Source organism: Equus przewalskii, chromosome 2 (genome assembly GCF_037783145.1).
Source record: "Equus przewalskii isolate Varuska chromosome 2, EquPr2, whole genome shotgun sequence".
NCBI classification, from domain to species: Eukaryota; Metazoa; Chordata; class Mammalia; order Perissodactyla; family Equidae; genus Equus; species Equus przewalskii.
The window spans coordinates 1,376,776-1,396,928 of record NC_091832.1 but is presented as its reverse complement, the minus strand read 5'-3'; the positions used below and the strand labels follow the sequence as shown (position 1 = coordinate 1,396,928).

The window sequence follows — 20,153 nt, the reverse complement described above, 5'->3', positions numbered from 1 at the left end:
AGCTTTTATAGCTGTATATTTTCTGGGTGCCAATGCCAAATCATAAAGAACATAACAAATTATAGAGTACAAGTTCTCAATTTTTGATAAAAAGAAAATTGGGTTGGTTAATAGAGAAGTAAGAAGAAGGCTAGAAGGGATTTCTTCATATCAAACATAAAGCTTTATGAGGAGACAATGCTTAACTTTACCTTCCTTAAATCTTCATGGAGCAAATAAGAGAAAACAGGATTAATTACATGGGGATTAAATTAATTATAAAGTACTATGTAGCTGTAAAAATATTAATTCTTATAAAAAACTACCAGGAGCAAATAACAAAATTTGTTGTAAAAGAACAGAAAAATAAATATTAAGAGTTAACTTGGCTAGCAGTAAGCCCATTCTTAAATAAGCAAATTCTTCAGTTTCATGATCCATTGCCTCAAATTCCATAAACTAAAAAAGACTGTTTGCAAACACTGTTCTCATACATAAGTTATACCAACATTTCCGATTCTTCTTGTAATCAGAAAGTCAATCTTTTAAAAGTATCTATACAAGATATATAAGGATAATTTTTTAAAGATCATATTTCTATACTGTAATACAGTAAATTATGCAGTAAATTATTTCAAGATTATTAAATCATACATAACAAATCTGAGTAGAACCAAGTGTTTATAAACTTAATTTTGAGCTAAATACGAGAAGGAAATCTAACACGTTCTCTTTAAAAGTATTGTTTTACAAATATCCTTCAATAAAAAAGTTTATTTTTTTTAAAAGCATCTTACCTGCCTACAATGATGGCGAGTAGTTTCTGGACTGGTTTAAGAACGACCAACAAGAGAGGGACGGGAGCAGCCCACAGCCGTGGAGAAGTGTGGAAACACCTGATGTCTCTCCTGGGAAAACAGTTTAGAGGGCGCAGGACTGAAAGAGCAGGAACTAGTACAACTTCTTCTGTTAGCTGCTGTCTTGAAAAAGAGACATTCCGTGTGGTACATTTTTGGGTAATCATCCAAATTTCCTTACTTTTGGTAGTTGAGAGGCATCCTGTTCTTTTTTTAGTAAAAGTCCTACAGTAATGAAAGTTTCCAGGCAGAAAAGTCAACCTATCACACTGATTTACCATACGGTTAATCTGTACTTGATGACAGTCTGGTGAGGCTAGAGCCAGTGTGTTACATCTTCTCCAGCTGGTCAGTAAATTAAATCGGAAGAAAATACAGTTTCTAGTAGCAGACGACAATCCAGAGATGAAGTTCATCCTTCTTTTGCTTGATTATCTGGAACACAAAAAGTAAACTATAAATATCTTTGGAAAATACTTATCTACCAAACTGGGAAAAATAACACTTACGAAACAGGTGTGTCAGCTGTTCTTCCTAAAGGAAGAACACAGCTCTCCCTAAATTACCTTGGGTTTCCACTCACCACCACCACAGCAATGCCTTTCAGCAACACAAACCAAAGAGGTTTTACTTACGTTTTTTTTTACTCTACAAGATGTACTTTAGAAACTTGAATTTTTCTTCTTTTCATTTTTTATTTTAGTTGGGGGGAATCTATTTTTATTCTAACAGCTACATTATTTGAGTAATAAGAAATGGGTAATAAGAATGAGTAATAAGAAATTAGATAAAAACAGCAGTAAAATTTTATCAATCGTCAGTAACCAGGGGAAAGAAGGATGCAATGGAATGGTAAAATCTAACTTACGAGATATACTTTTTAAAAAACAAATTTGGGGTTGGCTCAATGGCATGGTGGTTAAGTTCGCACACTCTGCTTGGCAGCCCAGGGTGCACAGGTTCGGATCCTGGGCACAGACCTACACAGAGCTCATCAAGCCATGCTGTGGTGGCATCCCACACACAAAATAGAGGAAGAGTGGCACAGATGTTAGCTCAGGGATAATCTTCCTCACCAAAAAGAAATAAACAAGTAAAATAAAATATACATTTATTTCTTTCAGACATAATCCTGGCATTCCTGACTGAGATCAAAATGGAGTAAGTGGGACCAGACTTATCCTCCTACCTAAAACAACTAAAAAAACAGACAGAATAAATAAAACAATGGTTTCAACACACTAGACATTAGGCAATGAAGGACAGTGATCCCTGAGAGACAGGAAACAATAAGGTGAGCCCTACGATATGCAGAGAGGGGAAACCTAGGCACAGCCCAATGATCCCTCTACATCGAAGAGATGAAGCTGGGAGTTCAAGAAGCCCACGGTAGCTAGAGCCCACAGAGCAGAGTACAAGACAGAGCTGCACAGACAAAGAACCCCAGAGATCTGCAGAGAATCCCTGCCTTGCAGTCAGCCGACTCCTGACCAGGGCACATATATGAGAAAATGCCCTGGAGATGGGAAACAACTGCCTGAAAGAATCGGAGGAACAAGATGCAGGGCTAACACAGGGCAGAGAATAGCGCCTGTTCTCACCCTTCGAGGTGGAAAACCTATTAATTCACAGGGAATTGGGTAGAGGACAGTCATGCATTGCTTAACAAGGGGGATATGTTCTGAGAAATGCGTCATTCAGCAATTTTGTCATTGTGCAAACTTCCAGAGTGCACTTACACAAACCTAGATGGAATAGCGCCTACACAGGTAGACTACATAGTACTAATCTTATGGGACCATTACCGTATACGCGGTCTGTCATTGACTGAAACATCATTATACAGCACCTGACTATAGGGTTTTGCCTCAATATTAGAAAAACTACTCCTAAACTAAAAGTTGCTCTGGCCCTATCTAACAAAGATTAAAAGCAACATTCAAAAAGATCAAACTGTTTCTAAGTAACTTTTCAGCATTCCAGAAAAAACCTCAAGAACAGTTATAAGAATTCAAAAATATCGAGCACTTCACAATGTACAATAACAATTAAAAATTACCAGGCATGCAATAAGCAGGATATGTGATCCATAATGAGGAGAAATATCAATCAATGGAAACTAACTCCTAAATAACACAAAGGAGAGCACTACAAGACAAGGACATTAAAGTAGTTATTATAACTATAGTCCACATGTTTAAGAAGTTAAAGGAAAACTTGAGCATGTTATGTAGAGACATGAATATACTTTTTAAATAGATCTAGATTGAAGTTTTAGACAAGAAAACTACGTTTTAGATTAAAAAAATACAATGGATGAGATTAACAGCAGATTAGACATTGTATAAAGATGTGTGAACTTGACATACCAATAGAAACCATCAAAAATGAAATGCAAAGAGAAAATAGACTGGAAAAAAATGCTGAGAGCATCACTGAGGTGCAGAGTACCTTCAAGTAGCTTAATATATGTGTAACTGGGGTCCCTGAAAAGGGGGAGAGGGCTGGTAGACAGAAAAAATACTTGAAAAATTAATGGTCAAAATTTTCCAAATTTGATGAAAACTGTAAACCCACAAATCCAAGAAATTTAATGAGCCACACCAACAAGAAACATAAAGGAAACAACTCCAAGATATGTCATAATCAAATTTCTTAAAACTAATGAAGCAGAAAATCTTAAATGACATTTAGATGAATGGATAAATTCTTTGAAAAACACAAATTACAAAAGCTCTTTCAAGGAGAAACAGGTAACATGAAGAGCCCTATATCTACTTTTTTTAAATTGAATTTGTAGTTAAAGACATTCCCACAAAGACAGTTCCAGGCACAAACAGCTTCACTGTGGAATACTATCAAACACTTAAAGAAGATTTGGGGAGTGATGTCAGCATCATGGCAGACTGTGTTGCTCCCTTTGTGTCACACCTCTAAGTTACAACTAAATGGACGCTCATTAAGAAACACAGGATTCCCTACACAGCACAGGACACCTGAGAGATCCATGAAGCATCTATGCATGCATGCATCTGAAGGTGGGGGGACTGGATCCCTGGGAAGTGGTGGAACTGAGTGAGAGCACCCCTCCCCCTCCCTAGCAGCAGCAATCCAGGTTATGGGTCCTCACAGTGGCCAGCATGACTGTAAGAAGAGGTGGGTGCAGCCTGGCCTGCACACAAATGCTTTGGGAGTGTGACCTGGCCTGCAGGAGCACCCACCAGGCAGCAGTGGCCCCACCCATGGGAATACTCTCTACCGAGCGGTAGTGGCTCAACCCCCATGAGGGGCCCCACCCACCAAGCCCAGCAGCTCAGCCCAACAGTGTGCAAGTACAGAGCCTACTCGCAGAAGAAGGAAAGCACCCCTCACCTCTCACTTAGCACAGCAGCTCAGCTGGTCTCCTGCCACACCCAGCACTGCCACCCACACAAGAATGACCCTCTGACAGAGCACAGAGGCCCTGCGCTGCGCATGCATGCATGACTTGCCAAGTAGCTATAGCCAGGCTGCAAAAATACACAGCAGCCCTCCCAGCACAAGATCCAGCAGATGGGGCAGAATCAGAAAACATAGCTACTGCCCCCCCACAGCAGTGGCTGGAGGAATCTGTGACCTGATACTACCACAAATGCACCAGCAAAGGATCAATTCATCAAACACCATGCAGAACTACAGTAATGCTTCAGAGCAGAAGGAAAATGACAAGTCTCTAGAAACCAATCCTGAACTCACAGAAATTTACAATCCAAATGACACAGAATTCAAAATAGTTATCATAAAGAAACTCTACAAGTTACAAGAAAATCAGAAAGTCAGTTCGATGAGCTCAGGAATAAAATTAACAAGCAGAAGGAATACTTTACCAAAGAGACTGAAGCTCTAAAACAAACACCAAACAAATTCTGGAGAACCACCCAATTGATGAGATAAAAAATAACCTAGAAACCATAAAATACAGAACTGACACCATAGATGATAGAATTAGTGATTTAGAGGATAGAAATATAGAAATGCTTCAGGTGGAGGAGGAGACAGAACTAAGATTTTTTAAAAATGAAGAAATTCTTCAAAAAATATCTGACTCAATTAGGAAAAGCAACATAAAGATTATAAGCATTCCAGAGGGAGAAGAGAAGGAGAAAGGAGCAGAGAGCTTGTTCAAAGAAATAATAGCTGAGAACTTCCCAAGCCTGAGGAAGGCACTGGACTTACAAGTACATGAAGCCAACAGAACTCCTAATTACATCAATGCAAAAAGACCTTCTCCAAGGCATATAATATTAAAACTGCCAAAAGTCAATGACAAAGAAATATATATTTAGGGCAGCAAGACAGAAGAAAATAACCTACAAGGGAAACCCTATCAGACTTCCAGTGGATTTCTCAGCAGAACCCTTACAGGGTAGGAGAGAATGGAATGATATATTCAAAATACTGAAAGACAAAAACTTTCAGCCAAGAATACTCTATCCAGTGAAACTATCCTTCAGATACAATGGAGAAATAGGCTTTCCCAGATAAACAAAAGCTGAGAGAGTTCATAGCCACCAGGCCTGCCTTACAAGAAACATTGAAAGGAGCCCTCCCATCTGAAACTAAAATGCAAAGGTTTACAAAACCTGGAGCAAGGAGATAAACAGATAGAATCAGAAAATTGCAGCTTTTTATCAGAATAGGTTAGTAAACACTTAATTGTAACATAAAAAATAGAGGAAAGGAAAGCACCAATAATAACCATAAACACTTCAATTTAGTCACAAACTCACAACAGAAACCGTAATTTGTGACAACAACTCAGAGGGGAAGAGGTAAGAGATGGAGCCTGCTTGGGATAATGGAGACAAAGCCTATTAGAAAATGGACTATCTCATCTATGAGATCTTTTATACAAACCTCATGGCAACCACTAAACAAAAAATCAGAGCAGAGCCACAAATCATAAATAAAGAGAAAACTGAGAAAACTATCACAGAAAACCATCAAACTGAAATGGCAGGCAGAAATACAAGGGAAGAGAAACAATGGAAATATAGAACAACCAGAAAATAAGAGATAAAATGGCAGTATTAAGCCCTCATATATCAATAATAACTCTAAATGTAAATAGATTGAATTATCCAATCAAAAGACACAGAGTGGCTAGATGGATTAAAAAACAAGACCCAACATTATTCTGCCTCCAGGAAAGGTCTTTAAGACAAACATAGGTTCAGAGCAAAGGAGTGGAAGATGATACTCTAAGCAAATGACAACCAAAAGAAAGCAGGTGTTGCCATACTTATATAAGACAAAGCAGACTTCAAGAAAAAGAAGACAGTAAGAGACAAAGAGGAATAGTATATGATGATAAAAGGGACATTCCACCAAGAGAACATAACACTTATATATGCACCTAACACAGGAGCACCAAAGTATATAAAGCAACTACTAACAGACTTAAAGGAAGAAACTGACAGTAACACAGTTATAATAGTGGACCTCGACAGCTCACTTACATCAATGGATAGATCATCCAGACAGAAAGTCAACAAGGAAAGAGTGGCCTTATATGAAACACTAGACCAGATGGACTTAACAGATATATACAGAACATTCCATCCAAAAACAGCAGAACACACATTCTTCTCAAGTGCACATGGAACATTCTCAAAGATAGACCATTTGTTGGGAAACGAGGCAAGCCTCAATAAACTTATGATGATTGAAATAACATCAAGCATCTTTTCTGACCACGATGCTATAAAACTAGAAATCAAATATAAGAAAAAAGATGAGAAAGTCACAAATATGTGGAGACTAAACAACAAGCCACTGAGTAACCAATGGATCAATGAAGAAATCAAAGGAAAAATTTTTAAAAAATACCTGGAGACAAATGCAAATAAAAACATAACATACCAACTCTTATGCGATGCAGGAAAAACAGTACTAAAAGAGAAATTTATAGCAATACAGGCCTACCTCAACAAGGAGAAAAATCTCAAGTAAGCTATCTTAAACCTCACCTAACGGAACTAGAAAAAAGAAGAACAAAGCCTCAAGTCAGCAGAATGAGGGAAATAATAAAAATTACAGCAGAAATGAATGACATAGAGACTAAAAATGCAACAAAAAGGATCAATGAAACAAAGAGCTGGTTCTTTGAGAAGACAAACAAAACTGACAAACCTTAGCCAGACTCACAAGAAAAAAAAGAGAAGGCTCAAATAAGTGAAATTAAAAATGGAAGAGGAGAAAGGACAATGGATATGACAGAAATACAAAGGATTACAAGAGAATACTATAAAAAACTATACGCCAATAAATTGGATAACCTAGGAGAAATGGATAAATTCTTAGACTCATACAACCTCTCAAAACTGAACAAGAAGAAATACAGAATCTGAATAGACCAATAACAAGTAAAGAGATTGAAAGAGTAATCAAAAACCTCCAAAAAACAAAAGTCCAGGACCAGATGGCTTCTCTGGAGAATTCTACCAAACACTCAAAGATTTAATACCTATCCTTCTCAAACTATTCCAAAAACTGAAGAAGATGGGATACTTCCTAACTCATTCTATGAGGCCAACATTACCCTGATACCAAAACTAGACAAGAACAACAGAAGAAAGAAGGAAAGCTACAAGCCAATATTGCTGATGAACACAGATGCAAACATCCTCAACAAAATACTGGCAAATCGAACAGAGCAATACATTGAAAGGATCATACACCATGATCAAGTGGGATTTATGCCAGAGACACAGGGATGGTTCAACATCCACAAATCAATCAATGTGATACACCACATTAACAAAATGAGGAATAAAAACCACGTGATCATCTCAATAGATGTAGAGAAAGCATTTGACAAGATCCAACGCCATTTATGATAAAAACTCTCAATAAAATGGGTATAGAAGGAAAGCACCTCAACATAATAAAGGCCACATATGACAAACTCACAGCCAACATCATGCTTAACGGTGAAAAACTGAAAGAAATCAAAGAAGACATAAAGAAATGGAAAGATATTCTATGCTCATGGATTAGAAGAATAAACATAGTTAAAATGTCCATATTACCTAAAGCAATCTACAGATTCTGCACAATCCCAATCAGAACCTCAATGGCACTCTTCACGGAAATGGAACAAAGAATCCTAAAATTTATATGGAACAACAAAAGACTCTGGATAGCCAAAGCAATTGTGAGAAAAAAGAACAAAGCTGGAGCCATCATAATCCCTGACTTCAAAATATACAACAAAGCTATAGTAATCAAAACAGCATGGTACTGGCACCAAAACAGACACATGGATCAACAGAACAGCATCAAGAGCCCAGAAATAAAACCACACATCTACAGACAGATAGTTTTCAACAAGGGCGCCAAGAACAATGGAGAAAGGAAAGTTTCTTCAATAAATGGCATTGGGAAAACTAAACAGCCACATGCAAAAGAATGAAAGTAGACAATTATCTCACACCATACACAAAAACTAACTGAAAACAGATTAAAGACTTGAATGTAAGACCTGAAACCGTGAAACTTCTAGAAGAAAACATAGGCAGTATGCTCTTCGATATGTCTTTTTTTTTTTTGAGGAAGATTAGCCCTGAGCTAACTACTGCCAATCCTCCTCTTCTTACTGAGGAAGCCTGGCCCTGAGCTAACATCCATGCCCATCTTCCTCTATTTTATATGTGGGACGCCTACCACAGCATGGCTTTTGCCAAGCAGTGCCATGTCCACACCTGGGATCTGAACCGGTGAACCCCGGGCCACCAAGAAGTGGAACATGGGAACTTAACCACTGAGCCACCAGGCTGGCCCCGATTGATATCAGTCTTAGCAGCATATTTTCAAGTACTATGTCTGACTGGGCAAGGGAAACAAACAATATAAAAAAATAAACAAATGATACTACATCAAACTAAAAGGCTTCTGCACAGCAAAGAAAACCATCAGCAAAACGAAAAGCAACCCACAAACTTGGAGAAAATATTTGCAAATCATATATCCAACAAGGGGTTACTTTCCAAAATATATAAAGAACTCATATAACTCAACAATAAAAAAACAAACAACCAGATCAAAAAATAAGCAGAGGATATGAACAGACATTTTTCCCAAGAAGATATACAGATGGCCAACAGGCACATGAAGGGATGTTGATCACTAACTATTAGAGAAATGCAAATCAAAACCACAATGAGATATCACCTTACACCTGTCAGAATAGCTATAATTAACAAGATAAAAAATAACAACTGTTGGAGAGGATGTGGAGAAAAGGGAACCCTCATACACTGCTGGTAGGGATGTAAACTGGTGTAGCCACTATGGAAAACAGCATGAAGATTTCTCAAAAAATTAACAATAGAAATATCATAAAATCTAGCTATCCCACTATCTTATATTTATCCAAAGAACGTGAAATCAACAATACAAAGAGATTTATGCACCCCTATGTTCACTGCAGCATTATTCACAATAGCCAAGACATGGAAGCAACTCAGTGTCCTTCAACTGAGAAATGGATACAGAAGATGTCATATCTATATACAATGGAATGCTACTCAGCCATGAAAAAAGACAAAATCGTCTCATTTGCAACAACATGGATGGACCTCGAGGGTATTATGTTAAGCAAAATAAGCCAGACAGAGAAAGACAAACACCATATGATTTCACTCATATGTGGAATATAAACAAATACATGGACAAGGAGAACGGATTAGTGGTTATCAAAGGGGAAGTGGGTGGGAGATAAGCAAAAGGGTAAAGGGATGTGTACATATACATGGTGACGGATAAAAACTAGACTATTGGTAGTGAGCACAATGCAGCCTATCCAGAAACTGATATACAATAATGTTCATCTGAAATTACACAATGTTATAAACCAATGTGAAAAAAAAAGAAAAAGATTTAATAATTCTATACAAGCTCTGCCACGAAATTAAAAAGGAAGGAATAGTTTGCAACTCAATCCATGAAGACTGGCATCGCCCTGACATGAAACCCAGAAAAAAAAATAACAAAAAGACCATAGAGTAATGTCCTTTTACATCCTCCTATCTATATCATGAACATAGATACAAAAATTCTTAACAATATTTTAGAAAATCTAATTCAACAATATATAAAAAGGACAATACATCATGACGAAGTGAGGTTTGTCCCAGGAATCCAAGGCTGATTAAACAACACAAATCAGTCAATGTAATTCATCCTACTAACAGACTGAAAGAGAAACACTACATGATCATCTCAATAGATACAGAAAAACCATCTGATAAAATCTAACATGCATCCCTGATAAAAACTCTCAGTAGTAGGACACGTGTGGAAAACCTATAGCCAACAGCATATTTATTCATGAAACACTACACTTTCCTGTTAAGATCAGGACCAAGGCAAGATGTCTGTTCTCACCACTTCTATTCAACATTGTACTAGAGATCCTAGTCAGTGCACCAGAATCAAATAAATAAATAAAAAACTAACTAAATAAATAGCATCCAGACAAGAAATAAAGAAGTAAAATAGAATGAATTTAGTAAGGTGGCAGCGTACAAGAGCAATATACAAAAACAATTTTATTTCTATATACTAGCAGGTGACAGAAGCCAGACTCTACTCCCCACAAAAAGTACACACTCTATGATTCCAGCTCTATAATATAAACTGTAGAAAACGCAAACTAATTTATAGTTAACAGAGAGAGCAGTGATCGTCTGACAATGGGGACATTAAAGAGGGGCAAGGGGAGGAGTACGAAGTTTCAGGGGTAATGACTATGTTCAGTATCTTGAGTAGGTTGCTGGTTTCACAGGAGTACACATAAGTCAAAACTTACACTGTACAGTTTAAATGTGTACAATTTATTGTATGTCAATGACACATCAATTCAGCTATTTTTAAAAGATACTAAAAAGAGACAGCAACCAAATGCAACGCATGAACTCTGATTAGATCCTAGCTTGGAAGGAAAAAATCAGCTTTAGAAGACAACTGGGACTACCGGGGGAATTTGAATATGGATTTGTCTTTAGGTTACTTTAGGTAATTGTTGCTTATTTTCTCAGGTGACAATGATATTGTGGTTATGTAAGTGAATATTTTATGCCTGAGATATTTGCTAAAATATCTCATGAAGAACAAAACTTCAAATTGTATAGCAAATGTACACACACGTACGTATCCACACAGAGGACATAAAGCCAACACAGTAAAACATGAACAATCAGTGTACCTAAGTGGTGGTTATATATGTGTTCATTATATCTTTTTTCAATTTTTCTAAATATTTCAAAATCTTCATAATAAAGGTTAGGGAAAAAATATATGTCTAACTTAACCTAGGCTAACACAATATTACCTTCAAAGATGCTTCAGAACAAATAAAGAATAAATAAAGCAATAAAAAAAGTAATAAAAAAGTAAATTTTAAATAAATTTTAAAAAAGCAAGAAGTACAAACAAAACCTTTGCAAAAGAAGTGGATCTACAGAAAAGACAACGAGATCACAGTGTAGAGAGAAAGTAGGAGACCATGACGCCTCAGAGAGAGGTGCTGGGGGAGACGCTCACCTTCCTGGTTCCCAAGAGTCTGCCGTACTTCCTACACTTAATTGACCTTCATGAGCTTTTACTTCGTTCCTAAAATAATTTCCTCTCTTCAAAGAGTTTCTGTATTTTGCAAATAAATGATCACTGACTTAAGAGGTTACATGGTATAAAACAGTTACACATTTGTACACAAGCTGATAACACTTTAATATTTTACACGTTGTTTATTGGAACTAGCTGAGGGTTCCTTCCATACTCTGCAAAGCCAAATTCCCACTTTTCAACAATGAATCAATTTCAGATAAAACAAGATTATCTCTACCATGACTTTAGCATCCAAAAAGCTATCAGCCCACATTAAATCAGTCATGAAAATTCTTCCTCCTCAATGTCTCAATCTAGCCTTTCCTGGGCTCTGCTGCCTTGGGGTGTCAATTACTATACACCCTCCAATCTCTCTGCCTTATTTCACCACCAACCCTATCCCTCCAGTTCATCCTCCCAAAGCAGAGCTAAAGCAATCTAAAATGCAAATCTGACAATGGAATCCTACTCCCGCAACTCACACGAAGTCCTACATTGCTAAATACCACGCAGTCATTTAAAAAATGGGGATTTGAGTAATGACAAGAAAGAGGCAAATTTAAAAAATAACAAAAATGCTATTTTGCAAAAATTCTGTATGTCAATGATAGCAAACTCTAATGCGTAAAGCAGCACTGCCGAGCAGAACTTTCTACAATGATGGAAATGTTCTATATCTGAACCATCCAATATGGTAGCTCCTACATGTGGCCAAGGAGCCCTGGAAATGTGGCTCGTGCAACTGAGCAAAAGAATTTTTAATTAACTTAATTTAATAAATTTAAAACTAAATGGCGACATCAACTAGTGGCTACTATATTGAAGAGGGAAGGTTTGTAAGGTCAAGGCAGGGGACTATCAGCAAAGCCATACTGATGTAAACGCAGACTCATGCCCATCTAAAGCAGATGCAACAAGTATAATGGAATTCGGGCTTAGCGCTGCCAAAGTTTCACTTTTTTCAATGAAAGCCAGAAATTCAGACTTAATGTGAAAGTTATCAATTTAAAAATGTTGGCAACCAACTCAAAAAAACCCTTTTTAACCACCCTGACCAAACAAACATACAAAGACCCCATTCAGTTTTTGATCTCTGAATTATGTTATTCACTCATTCATTAAATATTTACTAATGTCTACTGCATACCATTCTGGATGCTAGCGATACCACAGAAAACAAAAGACAAAACTCTCTACCCAATTTGCAAAAATAGTAATGCTAAAATGTGCTAGCATATACTAATATAAATCTAAAGAAATATACACCAAACTATTCACAGAAGTTATTTTTGGTGGCAGGATGGTGGCTCTAAGGGATTTAGTATTTCCATCTTATATATGTCTGTGTTTAAATTTTTACATGATACATTATTACCTTTTTAAGCCCCCAAACCAACAACGGCAACTATTGTTGTACTTTCCATTGGTTTCCATAGGCCTCAATAAACTCCTTCATATGGTAGACCAGGCCCCTCACAGCACTGCCTCCTACTGTTTCCCCAGGCACCTCCCCCAAACGCTCCTTCCCCACTAAGCTCCAGACCCACTGACTGACACCTCTCAGAAAAGAAAAGGTCTTATCTCTACGTCTGTGTACATCTATTTACACTCTGCTTTTTAGCTCTGCTTTTAGCTCTGCTCATAGGCCAAGCAAACTCTTGCTCATCTCTCATGACCTACGTGAAATTTTTAAAAACTATTCTGACACAGAAGGTATGAGCAGAGCCCCAAACACTGTATGTATATAAGTAAAAACATCGTCATTTATATCACTGACAATCAAGTGTCACTTAGAACAGGAATAGTGGCTGACATTTTGTAACCTCTGGTTTAACCTTAAGAACAGGTAAAAAATGGGAGAAGAAATCTATTTATACATTTTCCACAAGCCAATCACTAGACTACACAGAGCATGAGAATCAGGGCTGAGAGCTCCTTCAGAGAACCGCAGCAGGTCAACGAACAGCGGGCAGACTGCCAGGACTACTAAATGAATGATGCGAGGAAATTAAACAATTTGATTGCTAGCCTCTAAGAACATGTCGGATCCTTAATTCTTTAAGTACCATCTCCGAAGGAGCAAGGACAGCACTCACAGCTGAAGCCTGGAATGCAGCGTTAACAAAGCTGCTGAAAAATGACTATTTCTTCTCTAGCTTCTATGGAAACAGATGTCAGATTGGCAAAAATAGGACACGTACTTTAAAATAATTATTCGAGCAAAGTACATACATGATGGAAGTCTTAAAAAAAGAAACTGGAAGGCGACCAACTTGGTTCTCAAGCTTCCAAACGTCAGACAGCACCCCTCACCGCGGCGAGGCGACGGCGTGAACGAAACCCTTTTGGGGTGGGTTTTGGTAGGAGTCACTACAATCGATCCATCCCTTAATTCCAAAGGGGGCATTCCCGTCTCCCCGGACTAAGACGTCCCTGAGGACTGCATGACACAATAAAACTGTCGCTCCATCTTGCACAGGCAAGTGATGTTATTTAAATAGTATAAAAAGTGATTCTTGTAGACAAGTTTTTGAAGAGATTATTAACACTCCCCAGAACGGTTCAGAAAGGAAACTTTACATTCTTCCCTGCCAGGTTTAAGGAGGAAAACTCCCATTCCCTCTACTTTGAGCGTGAGGCATAAGAGAGGGGCGGCCCCTCAGGATGCTCTAGAGGCGGCGTCCAGCATGAGGGGCGGGGGGCCACCGCGAGAAAGCAAGGCGGAGGGACAAGACGGCGACGCGGAAGGGATGGGGAGGGGACGTGGAAGGGACGCGGGGGCATCCGCCGTCCACCGCGAGGCCGGAGGGCACGACGCTTCTGTTCTCAGACCCCAGCCTGCCCGTCGCCCCGCCCCCAGGCCGCGCCACCCCTCCCGCCCGTCCCCACGGCCCCCGCCTCGCCCCTGGCCCCCGCAGCCCCCTCCACCCCACGCTCGCACCTGGCCCTCCCCTCGGCCCGGCTCCCCGCGGAGAGGAGAGGACAGGAGCCCGCACAGACCCCCAAAGCGGCAGAGCGTGGCAACGCCTCCGGGTCGCCCGCGCAGGCGCACGCCCACCGCGCCCCGCCGCGCCCCGCCCCTCGCGCCCACGCAGGCGCACGCCCACGGCGCCACGCCGCGCCCCGCCCCTCGCACCCGCGCAGGCGCACGCCGCCGAGCCGTGCTCCGCCCGGCGGGTCGTCACGGCGCCGTCCTCCCGCGGGAGTGGCTGAGCGGACCGCGGCCTCTGCGGCCGGAGGAGGGGCGTGGCTGCTGGCCGGCGCGCGTCGTTCCTCCGACGTCCTGGAGCCAGACTAGGCGGCGCTGGGGTCTCTGGAGCTGGGTCCAGCCAGGCCGCGCCCGCCGAAAGCAGAGAGGCGCGGGGCCCGCCGGAGTTCGGGGGTCTTGTGCTGCTGGAAGCCGACCCTGGAGCTCGAGAGCGCGGCTGTCACGTGAGCTCTAGAGCGGCACTGTGGAGAAAGGTGATGGATGACCTGAGGCTCCGGAAGCTAGCTGAAAATAGCTGGCAGCGAAGCGAGGTGTGCAGTTCGCTTCATTCATTCCACCAGACGGTGTTTGTTGACCACCAACTGCGTTCTAGGTGCCGGGGGTGCGGGGGTGAACAAGACAGGCCGACTTCCATAGAGCTTGCAGCACAGCAGGACAGACGGACAACAGGCAAGTCACCGAGTAAGTAAACGAGGCATCAGATACTGATATGATTCCATATTAGTTAGTTATTTTTATATTTATAGCCTGTGCCCAATGAAAAACATCTTGAAGGTTGTAAACACTATGAACAATTTTAGGTATCACTTTTAGAGGCTTTATAAGTAATTCTTTTTCTTTTCCCTCGCTTGTCTGTATGTCATAATTTCCCTTTTACTTTGAGAGGACTATCTTGGCAGACCCCTGACCACTGATTCCCTAAAAATTGAAGAGGCAGATCTTCATGAGGTTATCTCCCACCGTCTAAAGTACATGTGTCTTACGAAGGTTTCCAGTGTACTGGCCACCCCTTTTCACCCTGCCTGATGAGCAGATGTCATCAATGTAACAGATAAGTGTGATGTTCTTGGGATGTCCAGGTTACTCAGATCTTTTGGACTGTATTGTGACAGCTGGAACGGTGTGATCAGGGCTACCACGTGGTTAGGTCTGCGATAGTCTGTAAGTCATTCTCCTGGTTTCTGAAGGGGTCAGGCTGGCAAATTAAATAGAAATATGACAGTGATGAGCTCAGTCCCTGCTCTAGGTCTTTACCCATTACGTTAATTTCCAACATCGTCCCCTCATCCCCTTGAATGAAATAGTGTTATTGACTTATTATCTCAACTTGGTAGAGAAGGGACAGTTTCACAGGCTTTCACTAGTCTTCCTCACCATGAGAACCCAAGGCCAAGGACCAAATGTGGAGCTGGTTCCAACCACCCGATATATACTTCCAATTATGTACTCAGGGACTGGGGAAATGGCCACTGGCTGGGTCTGTGGCCTCATGGACCCACTGCAAGCTAGAAGTTGTCCAGGACTCTGCTTATCACCTGACCCCCATAAGCCTCCACTCTTCCAGAGGGGGCCATGATAACACTCTGGGTTTCTGGGTAAGAAGATCCTTTCTGACCCTGTGGAATGTCTGGAAATTCCTCTTTCCCCAGCATAGACTTAGCTGAGGAAATAGTCATCGGCTGTAGAGTAATCGTTGCAGTAAGTACTTGTTCCAGTGTTGCAGCATCCTTCATCCTAGGGACCCAGCCACCTCTTCAGTCACACCTCTTCAGTGTGGTCTGGGTCTGAAAATTGACTCAGATCTGAGAATTGAGCAAAGAGCACGACGTTTTATTGGGGCACCCACACTCAGACTCCTGCTCCTCCATTCCTGCCTACTTCTGGTTGTAGGTGTTCAGCAGTACTCTGTTCTCTGCCCATCTGTTTTTCCCCTAGGGACACCTTGGATGTTAAATACCTCCAAAATCCTGTGCAGATCGAGCCCCCTAGGCTGTGCCTCCGCTCTGCCAGCTGTGATTGCAGCCTCCAGGCACCTCGCGGTTAGAGCTACTACTACCTGGCTTCTCTTACTTCAGGATTCTCTTATCCCCCAGATATTGTGGAGCCCAGCCCTGTGATTGCTTCTCTTCCCGCCATCCCTGGTTCTCCTCTCACCGTGCATTCCCATTGCCGTTGTATATTGTCTGTCCTTTGGGCTTCCCACAGAACATAACCCTATGTTTGGTCTTCCAGCTCCACACAATAAATCATTCCAGCAAGCCCACTTCCCTCAGGCCCTTCTTTCTTTCCTCTACAGTCTGACACATTAGTTCACCGGCTCTCCTCCCTAGATGATATTTCCCTTGGCTAAAGACACCTGCCTCGTCCAAGAATGTGCCTTCTCCCCAGGGACAGTGCACATTCAATGACCGATTAACCTGGGAGTACACAGGTCTGACCCCTGTCCTTCAGTTGAAGACAACCCTGCAGGGCCGTCCCAGCTCCGGAGCTCTCCGTGGGATTGGCTGAGAGGCCCCACTTGTCCCTCTGCCCACTCCTCTGTCCCTCCGTCCCACTAGGTGTTAGCCCTGCACACAGACTTATCTCAGAGTCTGTTTCCAGGGAAGCCAACCTAAGGCTACTCAGTTTTCTCCAGAAATGGAAGCTGCTTTGATTTAGAAAGACTTTCATTTACACCTTCTCGAGGAAGTACTCGAAGCTGAATCCTGAGTTAAAGGAAAGACTAACAATGAAGAATTATGAGGCATGACTTGTTTTATTTATTTATTTTGAGGAAGAGCAGCCCTGAGCTCACATCTGCTGCCAGTCCTCCTCTTTTTGTTGAAGAAGACTGGCCCTGAGCTAACATCCATGCCCATCTTCCTCTACTTTATATGTGGAACGCCTACCACAGCACAACTTGCCAAGCGGTACCATGTCCACACCCGGGACTCGAACAGACGAACCCCGGGCCGCCGAAGCAGAACGTGCGCACTTAATCACTGCACGGCCGGGCCGGCCCCCGCCTGACTTGTTTTAGATCTAGGTGTAGACAGAAGCTCAAACACAGATTCTCTGCTGATCTAGACGCAGGTTGAGAGCCCAGGATTTGACGAGGGTCTCATCTTTGCGAGGTTGCAGTGGATGGGCGGTACCTTGACTGGAAGGGGCCTTCGTTTTGAATGTGTGCCAGGCATGACTCTTCCAGATGTTGGGAATGACTGCTTCTGGATCTGAAATCACCCCAACACAGATAATTGCAGCATCTTCATTTGCATATTCTACTCCAACAAAAATTAGCTCAGCATTTTCTTACATGTTTGGCTTCTTTTACTTTTTCTGTCATCACAGCCCTTCTTCCCACATAACATAAACAGCATGCCGTTTAGTTTTCCTTTTTTTTGGCCTGAAGCGAGTGGTCACACAAAGTTCTCGTGGGTTTTTTTTAGAAATTGCCCCCTGGACTGTTACGGCTCTAGCTTGCTGACTGCTCTGCCTGCCTCCCATCTCATTCCTATTGTCTAAACAGCAGCCACCTGGACCCAGTTCCTGAAGTTGGGGCCCAAGATGATTCAAGACGGCTCTGCGAGCTCCAGCTGGGCCCAAGAGGAAGGCCACAGCTTGGACACGTCCTTGCTCACTCCCCAGAGACTGGTTCCAGGTGAGGACTTCCTAAGAGTCACCGCAAACTGTTGCTCAAGTGAAATGTTAATACCACGGAAAAGCAAAACAATAAGAGAAAAGTACTCCTAACCCCACTGCCCAAAGATAATCACTGTTAACATTTTGATGTGTAACCCTCTTGAAATGCAAGATTAGCATTACTTTAAAATTTAAAACTTTGATAGGATGAGATGCTTCTCACTGTCGCTTTAATATGCATTTCTTTGATTCCTAACAATGGAAACACATTTTCATGCTTATATGCCATTTGGATTTCTGCTTTAGCAAATTACTTGTTTGTGCCCTTAACCCATTTTTTAATAAAATACTCATTTTTATCTTATTGACTTATAAAAATATTTTTATAATATTTAAGAATTGTCTGTTGTTTATGTAGTAGCATCTTCATCTGCATATTCTCCGACAGAAATTAGCTCAGCATTTTCTTACGTTTGACTTCCTTTGCTTTTTGATTGACATTTGTTTTTCAACTTTGTTAATTCATGTATGTTTATACAATTTTTAAAATTTTGCTATAGACAAATCTAGCCATCTTTTCATTGTGGTTTCTGCCTTTAAGGTCATATTTACATTCTGTCTCAATCGCAAGATTGTATATTTACCAATATTTTCTTCTGCTATTTAATGCCTTTTACTTTCTTAAATCTTTAATCTACCGAGAATTTATTTTGGTATAAGGTAGGAAGAAAAATGTAACCTAAAGCGTTTTCTGAATCAGTGAAGCTTTTGCAGAAGACACGCGCATGCGCCCTTGCCATGGTGAGGCCACCAAGGTCACTGCTCTCCCAGCAGTTTATTGAATAACCCCTCCCTTGCTGACCGACTGGAAGCGTCACTTTTGTTACATGCTAAATTCTCATAAATAGCCATGTCTGTTCTGGACTTTCTCTTTTGTTCCTTTGTCTATCCTGGCACTACGTAATTCTAATTACTCTAACTTTACAATATAGATCTTATTTTCAGATATTTTCTGGCTCTTCTTACACATTTGACCTACAAGATGAACTTTAGAACTATTTTTCAAGTCGTCCCCACCAAAAAAGGAATGGGGTTTTCGTTTTATTAGTGCTGCTGTTTTTAAACTTAGATTAATTTGGGGGACACATAGCTCTGCAGTGTGGACTCTATCACTCCAGGAAACCGACAGGTTTCTCCATTTATCTAGGGCTTCTTTTATGCCTCTCCATAAAGTTTTACCGTTTGCTTATATAGGTCAAAGGAGTTTATTTTTTAAAGGAATTATAAACTTTGACTTCGTAGGATTATAAAATCTCAGAGATGGAAGAGACTTACAAATCACTTCCTCGCCCCACCCAGTGTGTTGCTGAGTCCCTGCTCTCCAACAACCAAAGATGCAGGGTGTATCGTGGTGTGTTTTTTAACACAATGACATTATACTATATATATTTTCCTTGATTTCCAGTTTCTCGCTTGAACAGTAGGTCTTGGAGAAATTTCTATATCAATGCATATAGATTAACTTAATCCATTTTAATCACTACATGGTGGTCTATGGAAATGATACTGTAGCATTTAATTTATCGCTCCCCTGTTTATGGACATTTTAGCTATTTCTGTTGTTTTGCTGTTATGAATAACTCAGCTTAAACCTTGAACCCTAACTAAAATCAAATTCCCCCAAATTCTAGAGCACACAACCACTGCCTTCAAAGTCCCCCGCCCCAAAATCATCACCAGGTGGCACGTGCCTGTTTGAAGAAAGGCATGTCTTTGGCTTTCCACAGTGTCCTTCAGTTCTGTCCAAGAAATGTTTATTGAACATGCATTATATAGTAAGCACTGGACTTTTAAAATACACTGATTTCAAGATAATAAACAAGTTCATTTATTCAAAAATACTTCTGGAGTACACATTATGTGCCCGGCACTGTGTAGGTCTGAGGTTCCAAGGAAAGTTAACAAGGCCCTTCTACTCTTCTGAACTCCAGCAATTCCCAAAATAAAACATGGGTCATTACATCGTGGTACCCATTTATTTCTAAGCCCCAGATAATTCT

General features: G+C 40.8%; 1 protein-coding gene across 8 annotated transcripts in view; it reads right to left on the bottom strand.

Annotated features, from left to right (window-relative positions):
* Positions 1-14,584, bottom strand: part of OMA1 (OMA1 zinc metallopeptidase) — a 113,963-nt gene extending 99,379 nt beyond the window's left edge. For 4 of the 8 annotated variants that reach the window (XR_011537315.1, XR_011537316.1, XR_011537317.1 and 1 more), the window contains exons 1-2: positions 14,425-14,564; positions 777-1,271 (exon numbers count right to left, since the gene is read on the bottom strand). Coding sequence is in view for 4 of the 8 variants with exons in the window: in XM_070609433.1 (XP_070465534.1) it covers positions 777-1,252 (476 nt within the window). In the remaining 4 variants the exon portion in view is untranslated. Of the gene's footprint in view, positions 1-776; positions 1,272-14,424 lie in introns of all 8 variants that reach the window. The other 4 variants (XR_011537314.1, XM_070609431.1, XM_070609432.1 and 1 more) reach the window with 2 other exon arrangements.
* Between the last annotated feature and the right edge of the window lie 5,569 nt (positions 14,585-20,153).